Consider the following 24,924-nt stretch of genomic DNA (forward strand, 5'->3'; position numbering starts at 1 on the left):
TACTTTCAAGGATGAATTAGGAACATTCCTCCTTTGGCTTGAAGATGCAGGGATTTAGGTCCGTAAAAATACCTTTCTTCATCCTCACTCTTACTCCTACATAAAGGAGAATTACCATTTTTATGGAAGCGTGTGGACTTGCTGACCAGAGAACGCGAGCAACTTCTGTTCATTTGAATTGTAGTCTTCCTCACTGAAGCATCCACAGGGATAGGCAGCAATGCGGAATACAGCCCCCTGGTTTCAAGGCCTGATGGCTCTGCAGCTGGAGGAAAGAATCTCTCCCATTTCATTTTCTGGTTTCCTGTTTCCAGACTCTCTTTTGGTCTGTATTGCGTCTGTTTTAAGCATTAATGTTTTGTGTGTAACATCTCTCGAAGTCTAATCCATTGCTATGGACCCACCTAGTGACGGCTTTATAGATTCTTTATATTCATAAAGGCACTTTACACTTATCTCTTCGTGATTTTTGTTTGTTTTGTATTTTTTGTAATGTTTGAAAATGTTTGAAATGCATCACAGTAGCCGATCTGAGTCCTTTCTATGAATAGTTCCTTCAGCTCTGTGTATTTAAACACATGCGAAAAAAGAAGTTTACCTGGTGGTTACTTGTGACACGTAAGTAGAAGGATTATGGTCAGGGAAATGACTTCAATATTACAGATGTATTTTGGATTACCAGAAATAAGAATTGTCAGTAATCTAAGTGTAAGGAAACTTTTACTTACTGGTAAGGAAGTGCCACTGTATTAGGCTCCAGATTAAAATGATGGCACAAGGCTTGTATGTGTTTCTTATAGTGATTCTCTTCTGTCTTACAGTTGACTCGGTGAACATGAGAAGTCTGAAAGCTTCTGTAGGTGTGCAAAATGTAAGGAATTGGGCAATAGGCTGTGGCTTTTAGTGATAATCTACTGCCTTGTTGCTTTGTGCAGTGATCTGTGAGATTTTTGGATGGCCAGCAATGGCTCAGCAACATCTGACTCTTCAACAACAGATGCTGAATATCTAAAAATCCTAGACAGGTGTTCCTGATTTATGCAAAGAGTGACTGTGTGCAGTCAGGCTAAAACAACAAAGATGCATGGGACTCACTGTCCTCATGATGTGGAACCCGGTAAAGCATATGTAATTTGTCTATTGCCTTTGTACTGCCCATGAAGGTGGGGATGATCCTTCTTTCTGTTATTTCCCATGTTTGGTCAACCTGTGAATTGAAATTGTCTAACAAACTGTTTCTAAGAGGTTTTCTGGCTGCAGTCCCGCCCATACTGTGTATTCACTCTACTGTATTAATAGCTGAGTAGTCACATATGAACAACCATTTTGGTACACAGAGATTGTGTGTAGCAACCTTTAAAAATGCAGTGCTAAAAACTTCTTGTTGAATATTCTGTATTTTAGAGATAGGTCACATTACACATCCTGTATGGATATCAGAGAGAATGGCAGGGAGACTGCATATAGTTACCAATGATCCAATAATGAAAGCAGTGTTCACAACTAAAATTCTAATGCAAGCAAACATTTAATAAGCTTCGTTAAAAAAATAATAATAATAATTATATATATATATATATTTTTTTTTTTTTAAGAAAAAAAACAGATTTAGACTTTAGCTAGATTTTAGCTGAAACCCATCTGTGAAAACAGTGCGAGCACTGCACAAAACTCTGCAATCAGATTTGTTAATGCAGATCACTGGATCACTGCTAAAAACACTGTATTTTTCCTTGTAAGGACTAGTTCAACTGTATGCAGAGACTATTAAAACTCTTATATAATGGCTTAATTTCACCAAATCACCGGCCCAATAGCATGATGCAGAAAGCTATAGTTCCTTCTCAGCTTTTGAGAACTGATGCCATTTCATACCTCCTTGACAAAGAGAATTTCTTAGTGCAGCAGTTGTATGGTGAAAGGTTGTCAACCTCTGAAGGCTTAGCAAGTCTAGAAGATAGACTAGGTTCCAAGTTCTTTGAACACTTGGTTTGCATTGCCTAGTATACAGTATATTGTAATAGGTGTCACTTAAAACTGGAGGATTTTGTGATTATAGCTAGCTTGAAGTGCTAGCTTCAAAACAGTAGTGTGGTGTCTTGAGAATGGATTGGCTTGTTGAAACTGCAGGGAGTAAATTCAGATATTTTCTAGAAGACTTTCCACGTCACATTTGCAAATCATTTTTTTCCCTCAGCAGCGCAGCATAGAAGAAAAGTTAAGAACTTTTTTCTTCAGTATTTAACACAGAATAATAGGTAAGGAGGATAAGGATTTTGCTGAAAAACCAAATTATTTCCTTGTCATATTCCATCACAGAAGACTTAAGAGGGAAATCTAACCCATAGCCATTCTTTTGCAATATTAAGGATTAGCTACTGTCACAGACAAGAATGAAGGGAAAGGAGGTGCTAAACCCATCAAATGAAGAGCAACAGAATACCAGGTACAGTGAGATATACCAAAATGTGCTGCTAAAATTGATAGGGCTGCTAACTTAATATGTAGTCTTTCCTTTAATACTGGCTTCTAAGCTCTGAGGTTGGAGAAAGCAATTTTTCTGCTTCTCTTTAATTGAACAGTAGAATTGATGCTGAGAATTAGTCTAATGAATTTTTGTTCCTTACTTGATAAATGGGTTGAAGTAGTAATAAGAAGTGAAATTAAGAGACGTATAGACAGCATTGTGATATTATGGCTATCAATCAGCAGGGCTTTTGTAAAGAAAAATGTTGTCTAATGATATTCCTTGAGCTCGTCAACAAATAGTAGAGGACAGTCATTAGGTGTTTTTTCTCAGAAAGTTTTCTTTCAAAAACATCTTCACAAGAGCCTGTTGGAAAAACAGTTGTACTTTTGAGAATTAGACAGCCTTCTAAGGGATGCAGGACAAAACCAGAAGTATATGATTGATATTTGGTGTAGGAAAACACTGCGGTGGGGGTACTCTGAATCTGAGTGTAATAGGTGTTTTGTCTTATCTGTACTAATGAATTGAAAATGCTTGTGACCACTGTAGTGAAACAGTGAAGAAACGTTTGCATCTGAGGCAGAAACCATCAAGTCAGAGTGGGAGACGGCAGAGGATTCTTCTTGCAGCGTAGGAGGATGGGTAGGTTAGCTACATAATTGTGGTGTTAATAAAAACATAGTATTACATATTGGCTAGAAAAAGGGATGTTGTGATACACCTTTCCCTTTTCTAGTACGACTGTGACTACAAAGAAGCGGAAAGGAAGCAGACCTATGTTTTCCTATGAAATAACATTCTGAAAGGCACTTCAGGTTAGCCATGACATGCTAGGCACCCAACTTGGGGTGCCTAGCAGCTGCCAGCAATGGTCCTCAGAGCTCATGGAGTATTGTGGGGACAAGCTGTATCTTGGCTCCTAAGTCATGGTACCTTACTCAGTGACACACTTGTACTTGTTTCCCACTGTTTGCCCTCCTGGAGCCACCTGCTGCCATTCTATTGCTAGCTCAGAATTCTTTAGGAAACAAGGTTCACCTGTGACATTCCCACATATGAAATCTTTGTGCAGAATTTGAACCATGTTGCTCTCGGGAAAAGGCAGTGACTACATGCAAAAACCAGGAGAAATGATTCATTGGATTGATCGTATGGGGTCAGGTACTAAAAACCATATGTAAGAATATGGTTGTGTTTCTTGCAGAAGTGTTGAGAGGATATTGGTGTGGTGGCATTCATTGTTTTTGCATTTTGAGATTTTTATCCGCGAGGCTAAGGTTGTTAACAGGCAGAAGTTATCTAATTTGTTTTATTTTATTTATTGGACAAGGGTCAGGCACTTGTAAATTATGGACTGCATTCTCAGTGAATCAAAATATTTAGGTTGCTTGTGAGGTTCAGTTCTTGGCATCGTGTCACTAATTACTTTTACACAACTCTGAAATAATGACAAAAGGAAAATGCATCAACAAAGAAAGAGAAATTAAACTTTGTAAAACAAAACAAAAGCAGCATCAGAAATAGAAAGTGTTATTTAAGGAGAAAAACGGGTGAGCAAATGTGCGGTCTGGATTCAGCGCAGTGTTAGATGGCAAGAGAAGAGACACTCAGCCTTGGATCTTCTCCAGGAAAAGAAAAATTTATGATGTAAGTTTTCTTTGATAAACATTCCTGAGAAACTACTTTGTGCTTTAATCTAAATGAGTGTTGGTCTCAATCCAGCTATCTTTTTTGTTGTTGTTTTGGTTGGCTTTTTTTTTTTTTTAATATTTCCTTCCTGATTGTTTTATACTCTCACTACGCTTCAGTGCCACCTGTTGAGAATCTGTCTTGCTTCCAAGCTAAATGGTAACAGAAGGTCGACCCCTCTGTACCTGGATGGCATTAGAGCTCTTAAAAAGCATCCCTAGATATTCCAATGTTCTCACACTTACGCTTCAAAATACCATAGCAGTACTTGCTCCGTTTCTGCAACAAAGTGTGGACGCATTCCCAGGGGCACTTACCATGGCACCCAGCAATGCTGCCAGCCTCTAGCTGTCCCATATAACAAAAGGAGCAAGAGTTAGTCTCTATAGAACTAACAGTAAAGCAGTCAATCTGTTTTATACCATACTTGCCTATTTATTTTGCTGTAATAGTGGCTGAATTGGGGGTTTTGTGTTGGAAGTGGAAGCTTAGCTTTTTGTTTCAACAGAACCAAATGGCATTCGTTCTGCTTTTACCCCAAAGTGGAAAATCAGTCATAAAATGGCATCGGAGCTGCATTAAAATAAATGAATGCATATAGTACACTTTTGTTGCTTCAGAAATGTAACATAACTCTACATCCTCAGCGACTGCTGTTTCAGCATGCAAGGTGTAAGATGGCAACATTTTATGACTCCTTCCAGAGATGCATTTAATGTCATTAGAATCATAACTTAATTTACAGCTTGATCTTCCCAGTGACATGTATAACAAGTTAAATATCAGTAGAGTGCATTTAATAAACACTAATTTGTATTAATCTTATCACAGACTGTATATGTTATGCAGCAAACGTGTGTGGTACATTAGAAAGGGGATGTATTTACAAATCTGTTCTGAATTTAAAAACCGCACATTTCAGCATCTATGTTTTTTTTTTGAAACATTTGCTGTATAGTGGTTACATGAATACTTGTGGTTATACAGACTAAAAAGGAGTAATGTAGATAAACAATTTACAGCATGTAAGAATTTTATCTCTTCTGTGTTCTTTGTTTGATTACAGTTAGTCTAAAATGTAAACTGGTTTTGATAGAAGGTATTTCTTGCAGAAGACCTTATTCTTCATAGGTCTTCTAATACAAAGTGAAAAGAAAATGGTAAAATTATTTGGAAGTATTTTACATTTTCTCTTCTAATCCAAATGAGTATGTAAAATGGAGGGCATCCATGAACTGAGCTATATGTGCGTCATGCCCACACAGAAGAGCCCAGGCTGGTTAGCTGAAGGTGGCTGATAGCCTTACGGTAAACATGTAAGAAATGATCCCAATGGCACTGGAAGATGGTGTAGAGAAGCAGACAATGCAGGTACGTGTGGGCTTGGAGAATTTTGATTGCAAACACCAGAGCAAACCACAGGGCTGCAAAATGAAGGAACGCCTTTAGAAAGTACACAGAACTAGCTGTGGTAGATTATTACAAATCACTCTTGAGCTTTTAATTGCATGATGCTTGTTTGATATCAGACAATCAATGGGAGCAAATCCATTTGTTTTAAACCCAGCCTCCTTGGTGCATAGGTTAGGAAGAGATTATAGTGGAAAATGCAGCCAGGTTAGGAACACAGAGACAAAATATAATGCTCATAGCCCTTGTCAGTGGATGAGTTTGTATAGTATTGCTGTTGGGGAAATGTCAATTCTGTGGTGATAAACTCTGCAGGCATTGTGTTGAGGGAGACTCAGGAAGACCCACTGGGTTAAGTGGAAAGATCTCGATTTCAGTGCAATTTGAGTCATGCTCAACACTTACTATCTAGTTTTATAAATAGATCAAAGTTGTGCCATTAGGCTATGTGGGCTCAAAGGCTTATGTTTGACTTTAAAACTGAGGTTGCTGGTTCAAAAGAGACTCGATCTCTCCCAGCCACTCCTCCACGCACACACCAGGGGAAAAGGGAGTCATTTCCTTCCGATGGGAGTTGGCTGTCTGTATAAAATGAGCAAAGTTCATCATCTGGTGTATTGTGGCAGGCATTTACATGTTGGTAACAGTCATCCCAAATGACACTGAGGAGGGATGTTCCTGGTGGCATTGTCATCCCCAGGGGCTGAAGGTGGGCTGGGCCCTGGCAGTGGCTGGGCGGTCCCTTGGATGTGATCGGCCTGAGCAGGACAGGGTGGGTGAGGTGTGGCTGCAGGCTTTGACAGGGATGGCACTTGTGTGCAAAACAGTCATACTTAAAAAAGAAGTTAGGAAAAAGACTGAGAGCAACAGGTTCTTACTCTAGTAATGCTTTGTGTTCAGAGCCTTGATGAGAAACTGTAGATTTGAAATCCTGTTAGCTTCTTAAATAGCTGTAAAGACGGTTCCTATCCATGGATATGTTCCCTATCTTTTTATGGGTTTTTTGTTGTTGTTGTTGTTGTTTGTTTATCTGTTTGTATTGAGGGTTTTTTTGTTTTGTTTTGGTTTGGTTTTTCTTGTGTTTTTTGTTGTTGTTGTTTTTGCATCTGTTTACATATCATTTTGTTTCTAAGAATGTGCAGTTGTTTACAGTTCTGTATGAATTTTGAGTTACCTTTACCTCGGCCGATGTGGAGTGGACGGAATCGAAGAGAGCAGAGCCAATGTTAATAAAGGGATGAGAACTCTGTAATCATTTTTAGTGGTCCTTAAGGAAGTTTAAATTCCAATTTTTGATGAAGGTTCAGATTTCTCCTTAAGGGTACTGTCAGTACTGCTTTATGGGGAGTGTTGCAGATGATAGGCCCCCACTGAAACTGCAGGTAAATATCTGATAAATGAGGGCTTCTCGCTTGCAAGTGAGATGGTTTTACTTTTCCTTGAAGAAATTCAGTAAATTGAAAAACTCTAAATAGCACAGAAATTTCAGTCCTCCAGACCGCCTTCTCCTTCTCAGATTTTGCGATCCTATATTCAGCGCTCCGTTTTGCCAACACCAAACATGCCTGATGTGGCATTTACATTCTTTTAAAAAAAGCGTAGATTAGTTATATTTCTAAGAGTTAACTTCTTCTCTTGACACATGTACTTAATTCCCGTTAATGGAAATGGCAGTTAGGCATGCACACTGAAAGGAAAAATCTGTTCCGAAGCATATGATCCAAACTGCATTGTAGCTAAACATTTCCATACTCTGAAATAAGCACTCATTATTTGCAAGATATTCTTCATAGTAAATGCATGAACCCCACTCTGTTCTCCTTTCTCTCTCTTAACCTATTCCAAAAACCCTTTCTTAGAAATGTTAGAGTTTCGTTCCTAATGCTGTAGTTGTTTTGGATATATGCCTAAAAAAGAAAATCCATGTAGGATCTTCAGAGTTTTGCATATTTTCTATGAGAATTTTCCAGTAAATCATTCTGTGGAATATCTTACATTTCCTTGGACTTTGTAGGTCTCTATTATTAAAACCTACAGTGGAAACAACAAAACATGAAAAACTCACTTTATTTTCCAGCACTTCCTTTACTTACAATATTGCAGCAGCTGCCAAAGGCACCGGGCTGAAGTGTTATCATTTGATGGTTTTTACTGTTATTTTTTTAAATCATCTCCTTAGTTTAAGGCTTTCTTTCTGCCCATTTGCTTGTATATAAAGACCTGTGGATTCCGTCTGTGTAATATTCCAGAGTTATGGCATTTCTAACTTGAGCTGGGTGGATAATTGATTTTTTGGTTCACCTCTTGAACTGGAGGACCACGATAGCAACCAAAAAATCACTAACGCACAAAAATTCAGATAAGAGTTTATAATTCGAGTTGTTTCCCTCACCTAAATGAAAGTCAGAGCCTTTTGGTTCAGTTCAACTCCAATTGCTCTATTTCGCCTGAACCTTTTTCTTTTGGGCACTCCTGAGAGGAACGGAGCAAGAGAAATGCAAGGGGAAGGGCTAGCAGGGGGAGACTTCATTTTTCTCATCCCATAGAGGTATTTGGACTTACACCCTGATTCTTAGCTGGAGAAGAACTGAACAAGGTTTGTGGTTATGTATTGTCTTAGTTTCAGCTGCAGCATGTTCGTCATTGATCCCAAATTCCTCTTTTTCTCCAGATTCTGATAAGACAGCAGTTTTAATTCTGTGTCCTGGCAATTTCTACAAAGCAAGGATTCAAGATGACCGTAGGAAGGTTTCAAAGGTTCCCTCAAACTGTTTGTTTGGCTTGCTGCTTCTTGCATTTGTAGTTGAACTTACTGCAAGAACATAACTTTACAGATGAGTCTATGACACAATGATATCCATACACTAATGCAGTAATACAATATTAATACTGCAATAAGGGTAACATTTTTTTCTCCTTTTTGGACCCAACCATGCTTCCTCTCACCAAGCTGGGGGCTCAGAAAAGCATCAGATGAAGGAAACCAGGGAGAAGGAGATAAATGCTAAGCAGCAAATAGAGTACAGTAAGAGTAAGTGCTGTAAGCTAGGGCTAGGGTAAGGGAAAAGAAAGGTTTATGTCAGAAGCATTCACAGCAACGATCTCTGCTTCCTTTCTTTCTTCCTTCCATTTCCTCTCTCCTTCTCAGCACTCCCTCTTGCTTGTTTATCTTTGTTTTCTCCCCCAGCATTTCTTGTATGTGTTGTTTTTGTTCTTTTTTTTTCCTTTTATTATGGTTCAGGTCTGGCCGATGTCCTGTTCCATAGTTCTTGATGTAGATGGCAATTGCTCTGGTTCATAATCATAGTAGCAGAGAGCTGACTGAGGAGCCTCAGCATGCTGGGCATGACACAGACTTGGACTCAGAGGGGATTGTGCTCATTGTTTTGAAGATGCTTAAACAGGAGGGAAAATGGAGATAAACATACATGAACAGAGGAGGGCAGTTGTGTGGAGCTGAGCTGTAAAAAGGACACAAGGTTAGAGAGCTGGATGTGGCTAATGTACAGCTGGAATACAGTAGTCCTAGAGCTGTTGTAGACTCTTTGAATAAAGGGTCATCTTCATGTCCTTATAGTTGGATCTCCTGACCAGCTCCTGTCTATAGGCAGCTCCTAGGGCCAAGGGCAAGCGGGCTGGAGAAGAGCATGGAATGGCAGAGGAGGAGCAGCATTTGCTGAGGGTACAGTCAAAGGGAAAAGGCTGGGGGCCCTCACAAGTATGAGCAGAGGGGTGAAGCGTGCTTTAACCACGTGTAAAAAGTCACGCCTTTCAGAGGAGAGCAGCAAAAACACACAGCGTGTTTCAGCAGCGTGAGGGCTGCTGCGTGCTGAGGCGCGTGGATCTTTGTTTCCCATCCCGTTGCTGCAGTTGGCTAACGGTGTCAGCCTGGGCAAGCTGCTAAGCCTGTCTGCATCTCAGTTTCCTTATTTGAGGCCAAATTCTCCTACTAAGTAGCCTCCTACTCCACACAGAGATTTGCTGATTTGAATGGAGCCCCTGTGGAGCGAGATACTTTTCAATACAAATAAAGTTTTGGAATCAGCCCTAATTATATTTATTACCTGCAGAGGAGTAATGTGAGACTTAACGTGGTTTGAGACACTCAGATGAAAGAGAAAGTATGTGGAATTGTTCTTTTTAATCATCCGCTGCCTTTTCAGTGTCTACCTCACAGCTGTCCTAAAAGGGCTAGCTACTAAATAACAAATAAAAATCCTTGTACATAGTAACGAGGTTTGTCAGGCTCCCATGAATGAACCTCTGTGGAAAATATTATTAGCCAGGGGCTACTGCAGGAAATCGGCAGAGCTGCCCCACGGCGAGGAGCCATTAGGTCTCCCTCCTGCCAGCAGCTGGCAGAGCCCCGGGGATGGACTCAGGGAGGACATGCCGAGGGTAGCCTGGGGGATCCTCCTGTGTGCTGGGCCCTGCACCCGTCCCCAGTAGGGCTGTGCTCCTTGGGGTGACAGAAGCGTTCATCCGGGGGTGAAGCCAATGGTGCGGCGCTGGACTGAGCGGCCCCAGCCTGAGCCTGCTGGCTTATAACGTGTGCATGGAGGGGCCGGGAGAGATTAAATAGGGTAGCTGTTCAGTATTAATAAAAATAACACGCTCTGGGGGGATTTCTTTCGGCCGGTGGGCACAACAATACTGAGTGCTTCGTGGCTGCTCCGTGTGGATGTGCCCATACACTGGTGCAGCCAAGTTGTGTTCTGCGTGCCGCCAGGAGGTGTGGGTGATGGGGCGGTGGGGGGGGGGGGGGAAGCGGACCTCATCCCACCGCTGTGGGGTCAGAGCCTCGTGGGCTTTAAAGGCCTTTAATGTTGTCCAGCTGCAAATTAAAGCAGAGAGAGAGAGGGAAAGAAAGGAATTAGGGCTGGGGAACTGGAAAGAATGGAGGATAGCTCCGTGGGTGTGTGTGCTGGGGAGCAGTAGACCGGTGTGTTGTGCTCTGTGGGGTTTTTTTTCCCTTTCTCTCATTTTTTCCCGCTCTCAGCTCGGTGCCGGCCGGGCCCGGCGTCGTGCCGCCGCTCTCGTCGCTGGGGCGGACGCTGCCCCGCGGTCCCGGTTCCCACCCTCCGTTCCCTCCGTCCGCGCGTCTCCCCGGGGAGCGCGTTTGGGAACGGGCCGGGGAAAAAGGGTGCGGGGAGGAATCGAGCGTCTCCAGGGGAAGGGCCCCAGCGGAGGAGGGCAGAGCCGCGTTTGTTGTTGTTTGCGCGTGTGCGCGCCGCTCCGCACGCCGCTACCTTTCCCCCGGCGCACGGCGGGGCCGTCTGATGGAGTTTGGAGAGGAGGCAACTCCGGGTGCGCTGCCAGGGCGGCTCGCGGCGCTGCGCGGAGCGGCAGTGAGTGACAAGTTGTTTACAGGTTTCCTTGAAGGGGCCTCTGCTATATTTCAATCTGTCAAAGTTGCTTTTCTTCCCGCGGAACAATGCCTGATTGTTGTGTTTTTTTTCCTCCCCTCCCCAAAGAGGGAGAAAGAGGGAGAGGAGTGGAGAGATCGGGGCTTGGGGAGGGGGGGGGCGGAGGGGGGGGAAGGCGGGGGGGAGTAAAGGAGTGGAAATTCTTCCGAGCACAAATGCCTTTGGTAACATTTTTCTGCGCCCAATCCTTTCTCCCCCGTCGCAACTCGCAGAGAGTTGGTAACTGGTTCCATTTAATCACTCCGCTCTCGTTTTATCTCCTCTCCCCGCTGATCTTCCTCAGCGCAGGGGATTTACTCCCGGTTTAGGTGGATTGTCAGGCTTTTTTTTTTTTTTTAATTATTATTTTATTCTTTTCCGCTCTCCCCACCCCCCACCTCTTTATTTTTCTTTTTCCTCCGCTCTCGGGGCCGCGGGTGCGCAGCGCCGCGCCGCCGCGGGGGGAGCCCGGCGAGCGGGGCTGCGGCGGCGCGGCCCCTTTAAGAGCCTGGTCAAGGAGCCCTCGCTCAGAGCAGCGCGCCGGGAGGGAGGCGGGAGGAGGGAGAAAATCCATCGGTGTGGAGGGCTCGGGCTCACTTGACAGGTTCAGTCGGAGGCGACCATAGGTGGCTGCTGTGACAAAGGGAAACTGCGCTTTTCCAGCATGCTCACTGACCCTGATTTACCTCAGGAGTTTGAAAGGTGAGGTGACTTGGTGGGGCGGGGGGCGGGATGCGATGGGTTTGGCGTTCGTTGTTTTGTTTTTTTGTTTTTTGTTTTTGTTTTTTTGTTTTGTTTTTTGTTTTGTTTTTTTTTTTGTATTTTTTTTCCTGGGGGTTGGTGATGGTGGTGGTGTGTTTCTCTCTCTTTTCCTGTATTTCCCTCACTGTTCGCTGCGAGATGCTCGGCGCGATGCCCCCGCTCCCCCACCCCGCCCCGCGTCACCTCGCCGCTGTCACGATGGGGGGGAAGCGGGGGATGCGGGGATGCTCCGCTCCGCGCGGCTCCGTCCCGCCGGGGTGGGGGTGGGGGGGATCCCCGCCCGGCGCGGTGCCCTCCCGGCAAAGTTTGGGGCCGCCGCGCCGGGAGCGCTCCGCTCCGTTCCTCTCCGTGCGACCTTTGTTGGCCGCGCCGCCGCCGGGCCCGGCCCTCCGCCGCGGGGCCGGGAAACTTGCTGCCAACTTGCGGCCCCCCGGGATGCGGGCAGCCCCCACGCAGCTCCGAGTCCGTCGTCCCCGGCCGCGGGCGGGAGGGATGCGCTGCCGGGGGGGGGGGTGGGGGGGTGGGGGGCTCGTCTCGGTGCGAGCTCCCTCCTGTATAAACATTTGGTTGTATCCGGCGGTGCGGTGCGAGCTAGGTGCTAGACCAGCTGGGTACAAATATGCTCAGGCAAGCTGTTCGCCGCTCGGAGCGCTCCGGAGGGGAGGCAGGGAGGGAACGGGTGGGAGCGGGCAGGGGAGGACGGGAAGGAGCGCCCGAACTGAGGCATCGGAGAGAAACGAAATTGGGAAGTGCCGAAAAGAACTATTTTAACGCTTTCTGCCCTCTTTCTGCAAGCAGAATGCTTTTCTGCCAGAAGTGGGGTTGGTGTGTTGCACTGCTCCCCGCGCTGCCCTCCTACCGCCGATTTTCCAGACTTATGTGGAATATTGGGCATTTTTCTTTGCTTTGTTACCATTGCAATAACAGAGGAAGATGCTTTTGTACACGTGCGTCCTACCAACTTAGTGCAACTACCTGAGGAAACTGCTGGTACTGCTGTGCTGAAGCGGTGCGGCATCGCAGCAGTGCCTCTGTCCCTACGATGGACAGATGAAAGTGCTCCGTCGGCCCCACCGAGGTCCTATCCAGACGTGTCCGAGCGAGCGGGTTGGGTTATTCTTTGAACTTTGTGGTGAGCAGCATGCATGCAGAGCCTGCCAGGCAGAATGGGTCCTTTCATTTCCCTGCTGGTGGACTTTTCTTCCTCTGAAGTCTCTCTGCGTTTATATCAATTCGATATACAAACAAATCGTTCCGGACAAAACATCTCATGTAGAAATAAAGCGAGCGGCTCCACTCCATTTTTGTAGGCGTCTGTCTTGTTTTCAGGGATCCCAGAGCTGCTCCTGTGCACATTCCACTTAAAATAGTCAATACACCGCTCTCCGTTTGCTGCACAGACAACAACAAGCGGTAGGAATGGGAAGCAATAAAAGCTAACCTCGGGACACATCACTTATTTTTTTTTTATTTTCTTTCAATTTTCCCCCTGCAGTTGAAATTGGTGATCCCAACCAATACCTCTGTTAATCATTACCGTTTGTTTACACGGCGTGTGTTTGACTGGAGTTGCACAGGCACACAGAGCAGCCCCTGCCCATGTCACAGATGTGCGTTTGACGGAGCCGGCCGTGAGGACGCGCTTCCTCTCCCCCACGGATGCTCAGACACACGTGGGCTTGTGGGGTGCATGTGTGTACATGGGCACGGTGTGCAGAGGATGGGGTTTCAGGCAGTTGTCGCAGGTTGTTAGCCAACGTCGGTGGCAGACGCTGCTCCTGGAGCACAGTTGTGCAGCCACTGGGGTCCCACATGTCATATCTGCATGACCGATCTGCTCGTGCTGATGCTGTCCTTCTCCCACCGTTCCCCGGTAAACTGGAGCACGAGCTACAGGGCTGTCTGGCACAGTGCTTGTAGTGCAGCTCTCAGTGCCTGCACATCACTCAGGGGTCCCTCTGCTTCCCCTCTCACCCCTCTGTGATGTCTGGGCGCATCCTGGCGAACTGCAGGCAGCACCGAAACTTCAGGACACCTCAACTTGGGGAATCTGAAGCGATGGGGCTGCTTTGGAGGCTGTGGTCATTACCGTGGGCATTCATGGTACACACTTGGAATGAAAATTATCCCGAGTGTCAGACGGATAAACACTCATTAATTCATTCAGCATCAGTAGTAAATTGCACTACATTTTGTGAACCGGCATGTATAATTAATTGTCGTGCCAAAAACATGAGGACTGTCGTGCTTTCCCAAGAAGTTCCTCGATTCTTTATTCCTGTTTGTGACAGCTCTGTTGCCTGGTGCAGGGGAGCACCACAGTGCACGCGGGGGATGAGGTCTGCAGGAGGGGTGTAGGGAGGAATCGTAACTGGAAACTGCTCTGCTTGTTTCATGGGGCAGGGGTATTCCCGGGGTGCGCATTGGGCATTTCCTGTGGCACTCTGAATGGGCTTAAATGTCTCAAAAATGACAACTCTTCTGTTGCTTTGTATATTTTTAAAGGTGGGCTGTTATGCTTAAATATACCAGGTACGGCCACAACAGAAAGAAAGTTTGCTCTGTGGAAATGTAGAGAGAATTTGGAACCTTCGCAGACAGCTGTGAAATGTACCGAATGATGCGATCTCGGAAATGCCCAACATAAAGTTTTAATGTCTTAATAAAATCTAGTAAATGAAAAATAGATAAAGCGACCGCTTAACAATGTCCCCAGTGTAGGGAATGTTCTTAAACCCCAATTAATTACTGCATATTTACATTTCTCTGTAGACTGAGAGAGAGGCTCCCGCTAGGCATCAGGACCAAGTGACGTCCTCTCCCTTTCTCTCTTTCATTCTTTTCTGTTTTCTTTCCTTTCTTTTGACATGCTAGTTCGAGGTAAGGAAGTATGTGTAGAAGAGGGAAGGTTAGTGCTTCCTCAGGAGAAAGGCAGAGCTGGCAGACAAAAGGCACGGACCAAGCAGTGGGATGGGGACAGCAGAACAAGTTCAGCATCGCCAGTCAGTGGTTCTGTGCCCTGGAAGCATTCTGTGTGCTGGTGAGCGGCACGTAGAAGGGAGAGGCGAGGATGTAAAGCAAGCCTCTGCTGGGAGGAGAGAAATATACTTAGCTGCTGCGCCGCTTTGCTGCACGAGTCATTTCAGACTCCCACTGAATTTATTTTGGGGTTGTACCAACACTGTCAAATGGAGAAATCATTTTCCTAAAAGGAAACTTTGCGTATTCCTAAGTGCTTTTCTTAGCTAAAGTTACCCTAAAAGCTTTCTTCTTTCTACTGTGTTTGCTGAGAGTTTTGGAGAAAGAATAATGCCTTTCTATCAGCCGCCTTGCTCAGAATGATGTCCCACTCTCCTAAAACCTACCTGTAGATGTAAGAGTGATTACTTCTTCATTTAAAGTAAGCCAGTGAGATTTCTTTAGTATTGGGCTAAGTAGCATTTACCTTTTGCTGAGGTGCTTTCAGAAGGTGACTCTGTGGCTTGTGTGTTCAGGTCTGGGGTCTGGAGAGTGAATGCAGTGCCAAATGGAGGTTTCAGCCGGTGGTTCTTCGCCGTGACAGAAATGGGCGCGATTTCATTTCTCTGAGATGACTCTGAAGGAATTAATGCCGGCTACTCGTTAGCGTCCTGCGTGTGTTCATTTCACTTGCTGTGCTCACGCTTGCCGAGGAAGAAGTTGACTGTTACAGATTATAGATTTTAATGACCATCTCCCCAATTTACCAATTGCTGCGATTGTGACCCGGTCTTGGAGAGCAAAAAAAGCCCAAGCGGGAGAAGGCTGAGTGACACGCCAGCCCGCACAATCCCACTGTTGTGCTCACTGTGTTCGAGTCAAATCGGGAATTTGGCACTGCTAATTCTGGGTGGCTGGCTCATCATATGCATTCAAGGAGTTAATTAAAACACACACAAACACATACACACACTCTCCCACCACGCATCTTGCAGTGTCTGTGTGCGTGGTGTTTGTGATTGGTACCTTTAGGAAGGAGAGGAATTGTTGTTCCTCCTCTTGCTGTCCGGAGAGCTGAAATACAGAAATAGTTTACAAAATATTTATTGCTTCTTGGGGAGCTCTTAACAAGCACTTATGGCTTTATGCTGTAAGAGGCACATAGTGCTTTGCTGAGGTATGTGAACGTGGAGCCCCGATGATGGAATGGTGTATTTGTGTGATGTGATATCCTGATGCTCGGTAGGATACCTTCAAGTTGATGTGTGCCTCTGCCTTGCAGAAGTGAGTCTGACATCCTCTCGGCTCTGTTTGTTCTGTTGATGTCCTGCACGGGCCTGGTTTGCTGTAATGAGCTCGGCAGCGGAGGGGAGAAGCAGGGTCGCGTACCTGCGCACTCTGCCAGCGTGCAGTGCTTACGAGTTCTGCTCCCCCGGTGCTCGCAGCGCTTCGTTGGTGGCTGCGGTGCATCCCTGCTGATGCTAAGCAGGCAGCATCCCGAGCAGCCAGGCGCTTTTCCCTTTGAAAATACTGGCGGCTCTTCATCCATCTCGGAGAGCGCACGACGCTCCGGTGCTTGATAGGCGCGGAAAAGCTGCGTCTCGCTGCCTGCCTGCCTCGGGAACTGCCAGCGGATCGGCTCCGTCCCGCTCTCGCACCGCCTCGCCCGGCGGAGTGACTTCGGGAGCTCCGGGCCGCGTTCCCCTCCCCACCGCGCTGAGGCGGCACCCGGCGGGCCTCGTCCCCGGGCGGCCGGGCCTGCGCTGCGGGCCGCCGCTCCCCGCTGGGCCGCCAGGGGGGCGCCTGAGGGCGGCGAACGGGGACCCCGTCGCGGGGTCGGGACAGGACGGGGTCGGCCGGAGAGAGGCCCCTCCGGAGGCCCGGCCCCTCCGGGCTGCTCCCGCTGCGGGGAGCGCTGCTCATGGCACTTAGCGCAGTGGGTGGGGATGGAGGGACGCGTGAGAGTAATTCGCTGCGTTACGGGTTGGTTTTATTATTTCTTTGGAGAGTGGCTGCAGTGTTTATTTATTCTTAAGGTTTTATATATATATACATACATATATATATATATATATATATATAATAAAAGGAAGGAGGGAAGAACGTGTGTTGCCGGCCGTGCCAGGTGCTGCGGGCAGCGGAGGAGCGGCGAGGCGCTGCCCGTGGTGCGGGGCTGCCATGCTGCGCGCTGGCGGGGGAGGGCTGCTGCGAGGAGACGGGAGAGCGTTCTCCTGCCCCCTCCGCTGGGTCCGTCCAGGCACTTCTCTCCGGCTTGTCCTTTCGTCACTTTAAGGAAAAAAAAAAAGCCACTTGTTCAGCGCGGTGGTACAATGTTTGACTTGTAGAACGCAGTCGGAGTGAACATGAGAACAAGCTCGGGGCTCACTCCGAAAGTTTGACGTTGGCGTTGACTTTGTTTCCCTTAAAAGTGGTGTGGGATCGATCAGGTAACATTTCTCAGTCGTTGCGTTCGTAACTATAAAGGCTGTGCTGTAATTGTATGAAAGCTATATTGTAATTGTATTGCCATTCTTAAAATTGGTGTTTGATGTGTTTCCCGATTGCCTTTTTATACTTTTCATTTTGGTTGTTTGGAACAGCCAGTGTGGAACTTCACATTGGCGGCTCTTCTTTGAGATCTGTAATAATTTTATTTTATTCCTGTTTTACCGGCACTTTGCTGTCATGTTTTCTCAACTTCATACTGACTGACTTTGTCGCTTTTTCTTTTTTTTTCCATAGGATGCAGGTGCCTTAGTGCTATTTGATCTCAGTACATCTTAAAGTGTTACCTTAGTGCTAATTTTTCTACGTGGTTGTATTGTAATGTTACTGTTGCGTATTTGTTATGTCTTCATAGAATCTTACTTAGTCTTAACATAATTCCACTACTTTGGGGACAAAAATATATGGGGGCAACTGAATACAAATTGAATTTTCTTGTGGGAATAATCGTTTTTTTTGTAGCGGTGAGGAATGCTGTGCCAGGGGCATGCTTTAATTTTGAGTAGTAAAGACTTTTGTCTACATCTAATGTACTTCAGCACCTCTGTAGCTCTGGAGAAAAAAGACTTGGGAAAGTAGTCTATGTAAAGTGAAAGCCATACAACTTGTCATCCTCTTGGCTTCCTTGGTGCTGAGCTTGTCATTTTCTTGATTTTAAAAATGTGGGAGTGAAAAAAAGGTCCCAGCTTCCATCCATTCACCTTGCAGGTTGGGCATAGGCAGAGATGATCTGTCTGACGGTGAGCCAGAGCTGTGTGCCAGCTCCACAGACAGCGTAGGACCCGGGGGAAGGAAGATGGTGGAACCATTCAGAACTTTGTACTTACTTTTGTAGCCTGGTTATAACTGAAAAGCTTTCGTTTCTCCTGTTTGGCCAACTAAAAGTGTGAGCCTGGAAAAGCACACAGCCGCTCTGTGTTTCCGACAGTGCACTGTATGCCACCACTGGGTTGCTTTAGGCTATGTTCCTTGCCGTTTGCTGGGTGCCCCAAAGGGGCTATGCTTCTATGGAGTGGGAAGCCACCAAAGCCCATCGCAGCCCGAAAGATGCACAGGCAGCTTTGCATATGGTTTTTATAATACGGTCATTCTGGGGGCATCCCTTGCTTCAGAACAAGGTTGAACGATGGGCACAAGGTGCTGTGTCCCATCTCTACTGGAGTTGGCTCTCCTGTGTTAGGGTTGGGGCACCTTGGTAGGGCCGGGTACTGGGAGCGGGCGTTTCTTACTGCAGTATCTGCACTCTCCAACTGCAGGAAAATTGTCTGCTTCTGTAGAGATTCCCTCAGCGGCCTCTTTGCAGGCACATTGTAAAGCAAGACTTGGAAACATTTTCTCCGAAGGTTTTGTCAGGTTTCTATTCATAGGGTTTTCTCCCTAAATTTTGATGCTGTGGCCTCGCTGGGGCAGAAGCTTTTTTGGATAGGGATGAGATGTGTGGGAAGGTGATGGTTGGTAAGGGCGGAGGGAAGGATGTTCTTACCCGTTTGGCATGTCTATTAACAAACTGGGTCGTTTTGTTGTGTTGTGTTTACATGACTTGTTCCTGTGCTGGTGTGAAATGTGAATCACCAAAATATGATGATGATTTAAAATAAAAAAAGAAAAGCTAAATGAAACAAAACTGAAATAGAACTGAAAGGCTAAATGAAATGAAGTGAAAACAGAACATGCAACACAGTTCTCTTGGTACTGTTTCCTTCTGCAGTTGCTGAGTAAAGCCAAATAGATTTCTTTTCCACTTCCATTAAGAGTATCCAGGTTTCAGAGTTTGAAATGCACAGAGCTATAGAAAATACAGCTGTCTTTTCAGGTTCAGACTTTGGTTTGTCTTTTGCTCGCAGGTTCTGGAGATGTAAGGAGCTATTTATGGGCAGTGTATCGTAGAGTTGGCTATTGATTCTCATCTTTGTTGAAACTGTATGAACATCGGGCTGGTTCTGATTTTGTGGCTGAGGGGAATGTGGCAGCGTTTCTCAGTGGAAAACTCTCATCCTTTGCTTCTAATTTGTACATTATACTCAGTTTTGCTCTTCTTGCCCAAACTCTCAACCTAATTGTGTGACTCATAAAACATATTAGGTTTTGGTGTTTACCTGAAATGCCATGAAAGGTTTAGGAAGAATACTGTGCTGCTGTCCTGCATGCCACGTATTTACTTCATAGATAATCTGCATGTGTATTAGTGTCATTGATGTAGTCTGTTTTTGTAGAGTGCAAGCATCCTGAATCAGGACCCCATTATGCTCGTCACTGTACAAACACAAAAAAGAAGGTTTCTTGCCATTCCACAGAGCAGCCTTTGTGCTTGGAGCTTAGACTAATATCAATGTGTCTTTGTATGGGAAAAATTCAGAAACGGAGGGTAGGTAAGAGATCCCTAGCATAGCTTATGAATGAGATTTCAGTCCTGGAAACCATGCTTTGGAGTTTATAAATCGAGTGATATATGTGCATGCGTATTCTGTGTCTGTATTTTTTTTTCCATATATATGTTTATATACATAGAAGTTGCTTTACTATTAGAAGTACCGATAATGTTAATAGTTCCAATAATGTCTTTTGATTAGGAATTCAGGGCATTCTGGAAAACATCACTACACAAGTCATGAAGATTTTTGTGCTCTTTCAGCAGAGAAGCAGGATTAGCCTCAGCCTATAGATGAGAAAGCAGAGGGACAGTGCCACAAAATGGTTTGCACGGGTGGGTTTAGAAGCCAGAGGTACTGACTGCCAGTCCTGTTTTTTAACCTCGGGACCATCCTTTCCATTCCTGAGCTCCAAAGAACTGCAAATTACAGATTTCTGTCAGCCCAATTATAATTTCTAAAGGTCTCCTTCTAGTGAGATGAAAATGTAATATTGAAATTACTTAAATATGTAAAACAGGGACTTTGGAGTATAATTAATGGTGTGAAGTACAGAAATATTTACAGCCTGAGCTGTGCAGTGAGGGCTGGCAGAGAATGCAGTCTCTGGACCCCCCTCAGCTTTTGGGCAAGATTTGGTGCTATCTCCCTACCTGGGGACAGCTGGGGAGTGCAGGCAGCGGTTAGGAGTCAGTGGGGAACCAACGTGTGCAGCTGACAGTCCAGAAAGGTTTCATCCTGGAGAACAATTAACATCTTCAGCCACACGTACAGGAGCTGTCATATGTTTTATAACCAAGGACTGGGCACTGGGGGTGTCCAGGAAAAATTCTTCTCATGGAGATTATTAATGAGAGGAGCAGACACCACTGAACGCAGCGATGTAGGCAACCGCTGCGAGAAACCAACTTACTGAAAAGCAAAAACCACGGCACGGAGCACAAAATGCACCGTGATCCCTGCCTGCAGATTTGACATCTGTTTTTTACATGTGCCACAGAGATCTGAAATGAAGGAAATGAGACAAGCTTATTAAAAAGGAAGAGTTACTTTGTTATTCATACTAAAAGTTTTTCTAATCCGTTTCAGTGTTTTTTTTCCATTTCCAGCCATGCTCAGTAAGAGTAGGGCCGAATCGGGGAGGTCTGCAAGTGGGTTTGGGTCCAGTCTCCACATTGCCTCTCTTACCCACTCTCTCAGCAGCATGCAGAATAAACTGAAGAGTGCTGGGCAGATTTGATCTGTGTTGCCTATGAGTATTATGACTGAGCTATTAAGTTATTTTCTTTGATAAGATTTTTAAGAGGGAGACTACTTTCAAGATAATGGATTATAATCAGGCACGTTCTGTAGTATTTCACTAGAAGTTATTCAGCAGTATGTTCACAAAGCCCTACTTTGTGGTAGGGCCAGGCAAGGCATCATTTTAAAAGGTGTTCATTCACACCGTGTGTTTGGACTCACCGCGCTGAAGCTCAGTGTTGGGTCCTAAACTGTGAGCCTAGTTAATGAATGTTCTGCTCAACTCTGCGAAGAAGGATGGTGTTTTTCACCAGTGAGGCATGGAGCGCTGAGCAGTGAGGAGGTGATGGAGCAGAAGCCTGGCTTTCCTCAACCTGCAGCTGACTTGCATCAGTTGCAGCGCAGTCAGACTTTTTCAAGTGCTGGGAGAGGTTTCGGCAAGCTTCTACAGACCTCTCCATCTCAGAAGTTCTGTACGGGTGTGCTTTGAAGAGATGCTAAGTAACCACTCATCCCAAACAACTCTGTATCTGGCAGATAGATGCGAGCAGGCTGACGGTGATGAAAATTCACCTGAATTCCGTCAGGGCTAACATCTGGGCCTTTGTGGGCTTGGCACTGTATGCAGAATTAATCTTTGCTTCAAAAACTGTGTGCTTTCGAAAGTAGCGGCTCCCAGTTGTGCCCAGTGAGGTCTGAAGCGAGACCGCTGTGCAAAAAACGCTGTCTCCATTTGTTTGATAACCTCGGTTGTCAAAACGGTGACCTCTGTTAATTTGTCACCAGGCAAATTATTGTCTGCAGCTCCCAGATTCCACGAGAACCTTGGGCAGACAACAGGGGTTCGAAATGCTGGGGAGCATTTTGGATCTGCTGTTGGTGACGGTGAACAGCCTGCTCTCGGGTTGAGCTGGGAGAGGTAACTGATCTGGCGGTACCGTGCCACAGGCTGCCCAGTGTGCATCAGCAGCACTGGGGGCTCACGGCCCTTGTTGGAGACAGACCCCTCCAGAAAGCCTATCGTGTGTTGTTATGTTAGATCAATTAAAATGAGTAAAGCATATCATTTAATAAATGGTCGTCAAATAAGAAAGACAGATCATTGTTATTAAAGTAATGTAGGGAATTTCCTTCTCGGAAAGGCAAAAAGGAGATGAATGAAGTTGCTGTTGTTGTACTTGTGAAGAGTCTGATATGGAACCCTGTGTTTTTAAGGGTGGCTATAAACGATTAGGGTGTAATAGAAGTTAGAACATTATTTAAAAAGAAGGTAAATAAAATAGCTTTTTACATTCATATGCAGTCTATTGAAAGGCCGTCCAAAGCATTGATACCAATTTAAAAAGATGATCTTTTGCCTTAATTATACATGTGGGAGATATTAGCTGAACGTTTTGTGGAGAACAGTGAATACCTTAGTTGCCAGTTGCCTAAAATGCTGCTAATGATTGCTTCGGTGCCAGTGTTTTGATGGCTAGAACCTAGGCCTGAGTATGAATACAAAGAACTGGATCTAAAAAAACTGCATGTGCGCACACTTTTTATACAAAACAGATTTCAACCATCTGCTTGGCACTTAGCTTTGCGACTATAGGCTCTGATATGAAAGGGAGCACTGTCCAGGTTATGAATGGTATCGCTTTTATTGGTACCTTAGAAAAATCAGTGTTTTCAGAAAGCTTCTGTATCCAGTGGTTTTCTTCAGCAGAATAATGAAAACAACCGCCTCAGCCAAAATTTTGCTCCTTCCATCGTTCCTCCGACAGCAGTGCTTTCTTATTCCTGCAAAAGGGATTTTGCTGTGGAGAAAAGTTTCTGTTCTGCACCTCAGCATTTCCAGACGTATCAGAGGAGTTTGGATGAGTGGCCCTTGGAGCTGACACCCCAGATGGTTTATGACACAAAGCACTGTTTGCTTAGGAATACGTTGTGTAGCAGAGTCTGTTGCCCAAGCACTGCAGAGCGTGTCAAATCAGCATGGAAGTTAATGGACCAAAAGCCCTTCTGAATTTAACACTTTCCCATTTGATCTGAATTTACTGCTTTAAATCGGGACCACGGTTTTCCTTTAGCAATGCAGCGGAAGAAACAAAGTTGATAGTGTGGATTACGCAATGATTTTGACCCAAATCATCTGTAGACAAGATTTGGAATGAATGAGACAGTATGAAATCTTTGGTAAAAAGCTATCTGCAAAATATATGAAAAATTGGAAGTTAGGAGAGGATTTGAGTGTGTATTAATTTGATACTCAGACCAGCCTGCATTAGCTCTTTATAGGTTAAGCAGAAGAAAATTCACTGTGCAAAAAAAAAATAAAATAAAATAAAAATAAAATAAAATTTAAAAATTTGGAACATCCATTGTTAGCAATTTAGGTATTCTTCCCTTGCCATTCTAGATTTATCCAAAAATATGCGGGACAAAATGTGTTTCTACGTTGCTTCTGATGCTTTTAATGGAAAGGTTAGTGAGTGTTTTCCTTAGGTACACGCTTGGAAAAAGATGATGAAAATGCAACCTCCTGCATGTAACAAAGCCTCTGTGTTTGGCCATCCATTTAGTGCCGTGTCACATTAGTACTGCATTGTTAACACCTTTGGACAGGGCTAAAGGTTTCTTGCTGCTGTATCTAGAGAGCTGCTCATGTCAGATCATAACACTGCTGAATGCTGTTCTCAATAAATGTACTTTTAAATGAAAAGTAGGGCTGGATTGTTTGCTTCTGAGATGTCAGGAGGATGAATAAAAGGACTAATTGTTATTTACGTTCTCATTTTATGAAGATTTCCTTTTCTCTCTGTTACGTGATCTTGAGAAAATGCTGTTTTAACTACTACATTTTATTTGCCTAAGCCTGTCTTTAGTAGAGAACATCTGAGATGATGAAAGAAATATAAAGTTGGATCTCTAAAGATAAAATGATGATAACGCTGGAAACTTAAAAGCTTCCCCGTAGTTTTAAATGAAACATAATGTATGGACAGCAAAAATCCAACTTTTTTAAAGTATGCGTGTGAAATAATACTCCTAAGGCCTAAGGTTACAGCCCCAACCAGCCAGTAGGCTCAGTCCTGTATATTATTCCCGTCCTGACTCTTCCTCCCTCAGCTCTTCTTTCACTCCTCTCCCATGAGCATACTTTCTGCATTTTTATGGGGAGCACCACGATTCTCACAAGTGGAGATGAGAACAACAAGCCTGTTAAGCTAAAGAAAATTCCATACCCATTTAAATGGGGATCCTAATGGAAAGCAAAACCAAAGAAATGAGTTCTCAAGACAGCGTGTCTTCCCCTAGTGACTGTACTGAAGTTATTTGAACGTCTTCTTAGTGGAACAGTTTTACGCCTTGCATGCCATAAAGCGGGTTTCTTCAGGAGTGTGAAAGAGCAGCTGATCCGCCCTTCAGCATTAATGGTCACACAAGAATGAGCTCCTGTGTTCTGGTATGGGCAAGCAGAAATTCCGTAACGAGTGGATGCATAAACCTTTACTATTCGGTCCTATGTTTGTGGAAATTTTAGAAGTCTTCTTGACTAATGTCAACAATCTGGCCATTTTTCTTGCTTCCTCCTGCTCCGTCTCTAAGTAATATAGTCATATTTATTGTCACTTTATTTTCTGTAGATTCCTCCAACCCACTGTGGTTTGCAGGAAGCTGCTGGGCGGGTGCATGGCAGGTTATGGTGGGAAGGCTGCTGGTAAGGGAGTGTGACTGCGCCTGGAAACAGCCTGCCGTTGTCCCCTTTTCATGTAAATGGTAGCTTGCAAGCTGGATCCCTAAGCTCTTTTATTTGATTCACACTGTTAACCCAAGTTCCCTCATGTTGTTAGCAAAAACTGAGCAAATAGCTGACTCTTTCCTTTTCTTTCCCCCACTGTTTCTTTTCCCTGCTATAACTCCGGATGTGTCGCGTGCTGTTGGTTTTACGCAAACTGCTGCATCGTGTCACCCTTCCCAGTAAATTCAAACATATGATTTAGAAACAGCATAAGATGGAGAGAGAGCAGAAGAGTATGCAGTTGGTGGATCTGGTGTGGCTCCTTCTGGGCTGTGGTCAGTTCCCCCTTGTCATCAGGCTCCAGTCACATTTGCACTGAGGCTGGGGGTG

General features: G+C 44.9%; 1 protein-coding gene across 17 annotated transcripts in view; it reads left to right on the plus strand.

The window, feature by feature from the left end:
* SOX5 (SRY-box transcription factor 5) overlaps positions 1 to 24,924 on the plus strand; it is a 637,312-nt gene that overhangs the window by 332,489 nt on the left and 279,899 nt on the right. For 8 of the 17 annotated variants that reach the window (XM_048933357.1, XM_048933361.1, XM_048933359.1 and 5 more), the window contains exon 1: positions 11,521 to 11,676. The exons of 8 other annotated variants lie outside the window; for them this stretch is intronic. In XM_048933357.1, coding sequence (XP_048789314.1) covers positions 11,639 to 11,676 — 38 coding nt within the window. In that variant the 5' untranslated portion in view covers positions 11,521 to 11,638. Of the gene's footprint in view, positions 1 to 10,731; positions 10,918 to 11,520; positions 11,677 to 24,924 lie in introns of those variants that run through there. One more of the 17 variants, XM_048933372.1, reaches the window with a different exon arrangement.

Source organism: Lagopus muta, chromosome 1, assembly GCF_023343835.1.
Source record: "Lagopus muta isolate bLagMut1 chromosome 1, bLagMut1 primary, whole genome shotgun sequence".
Taxonomy (NCBI): Eukaryota; Metazoa; Chordata; class Aves; order Galliformes; family Phasianidae; genus Lagopus; species Lagopus muta.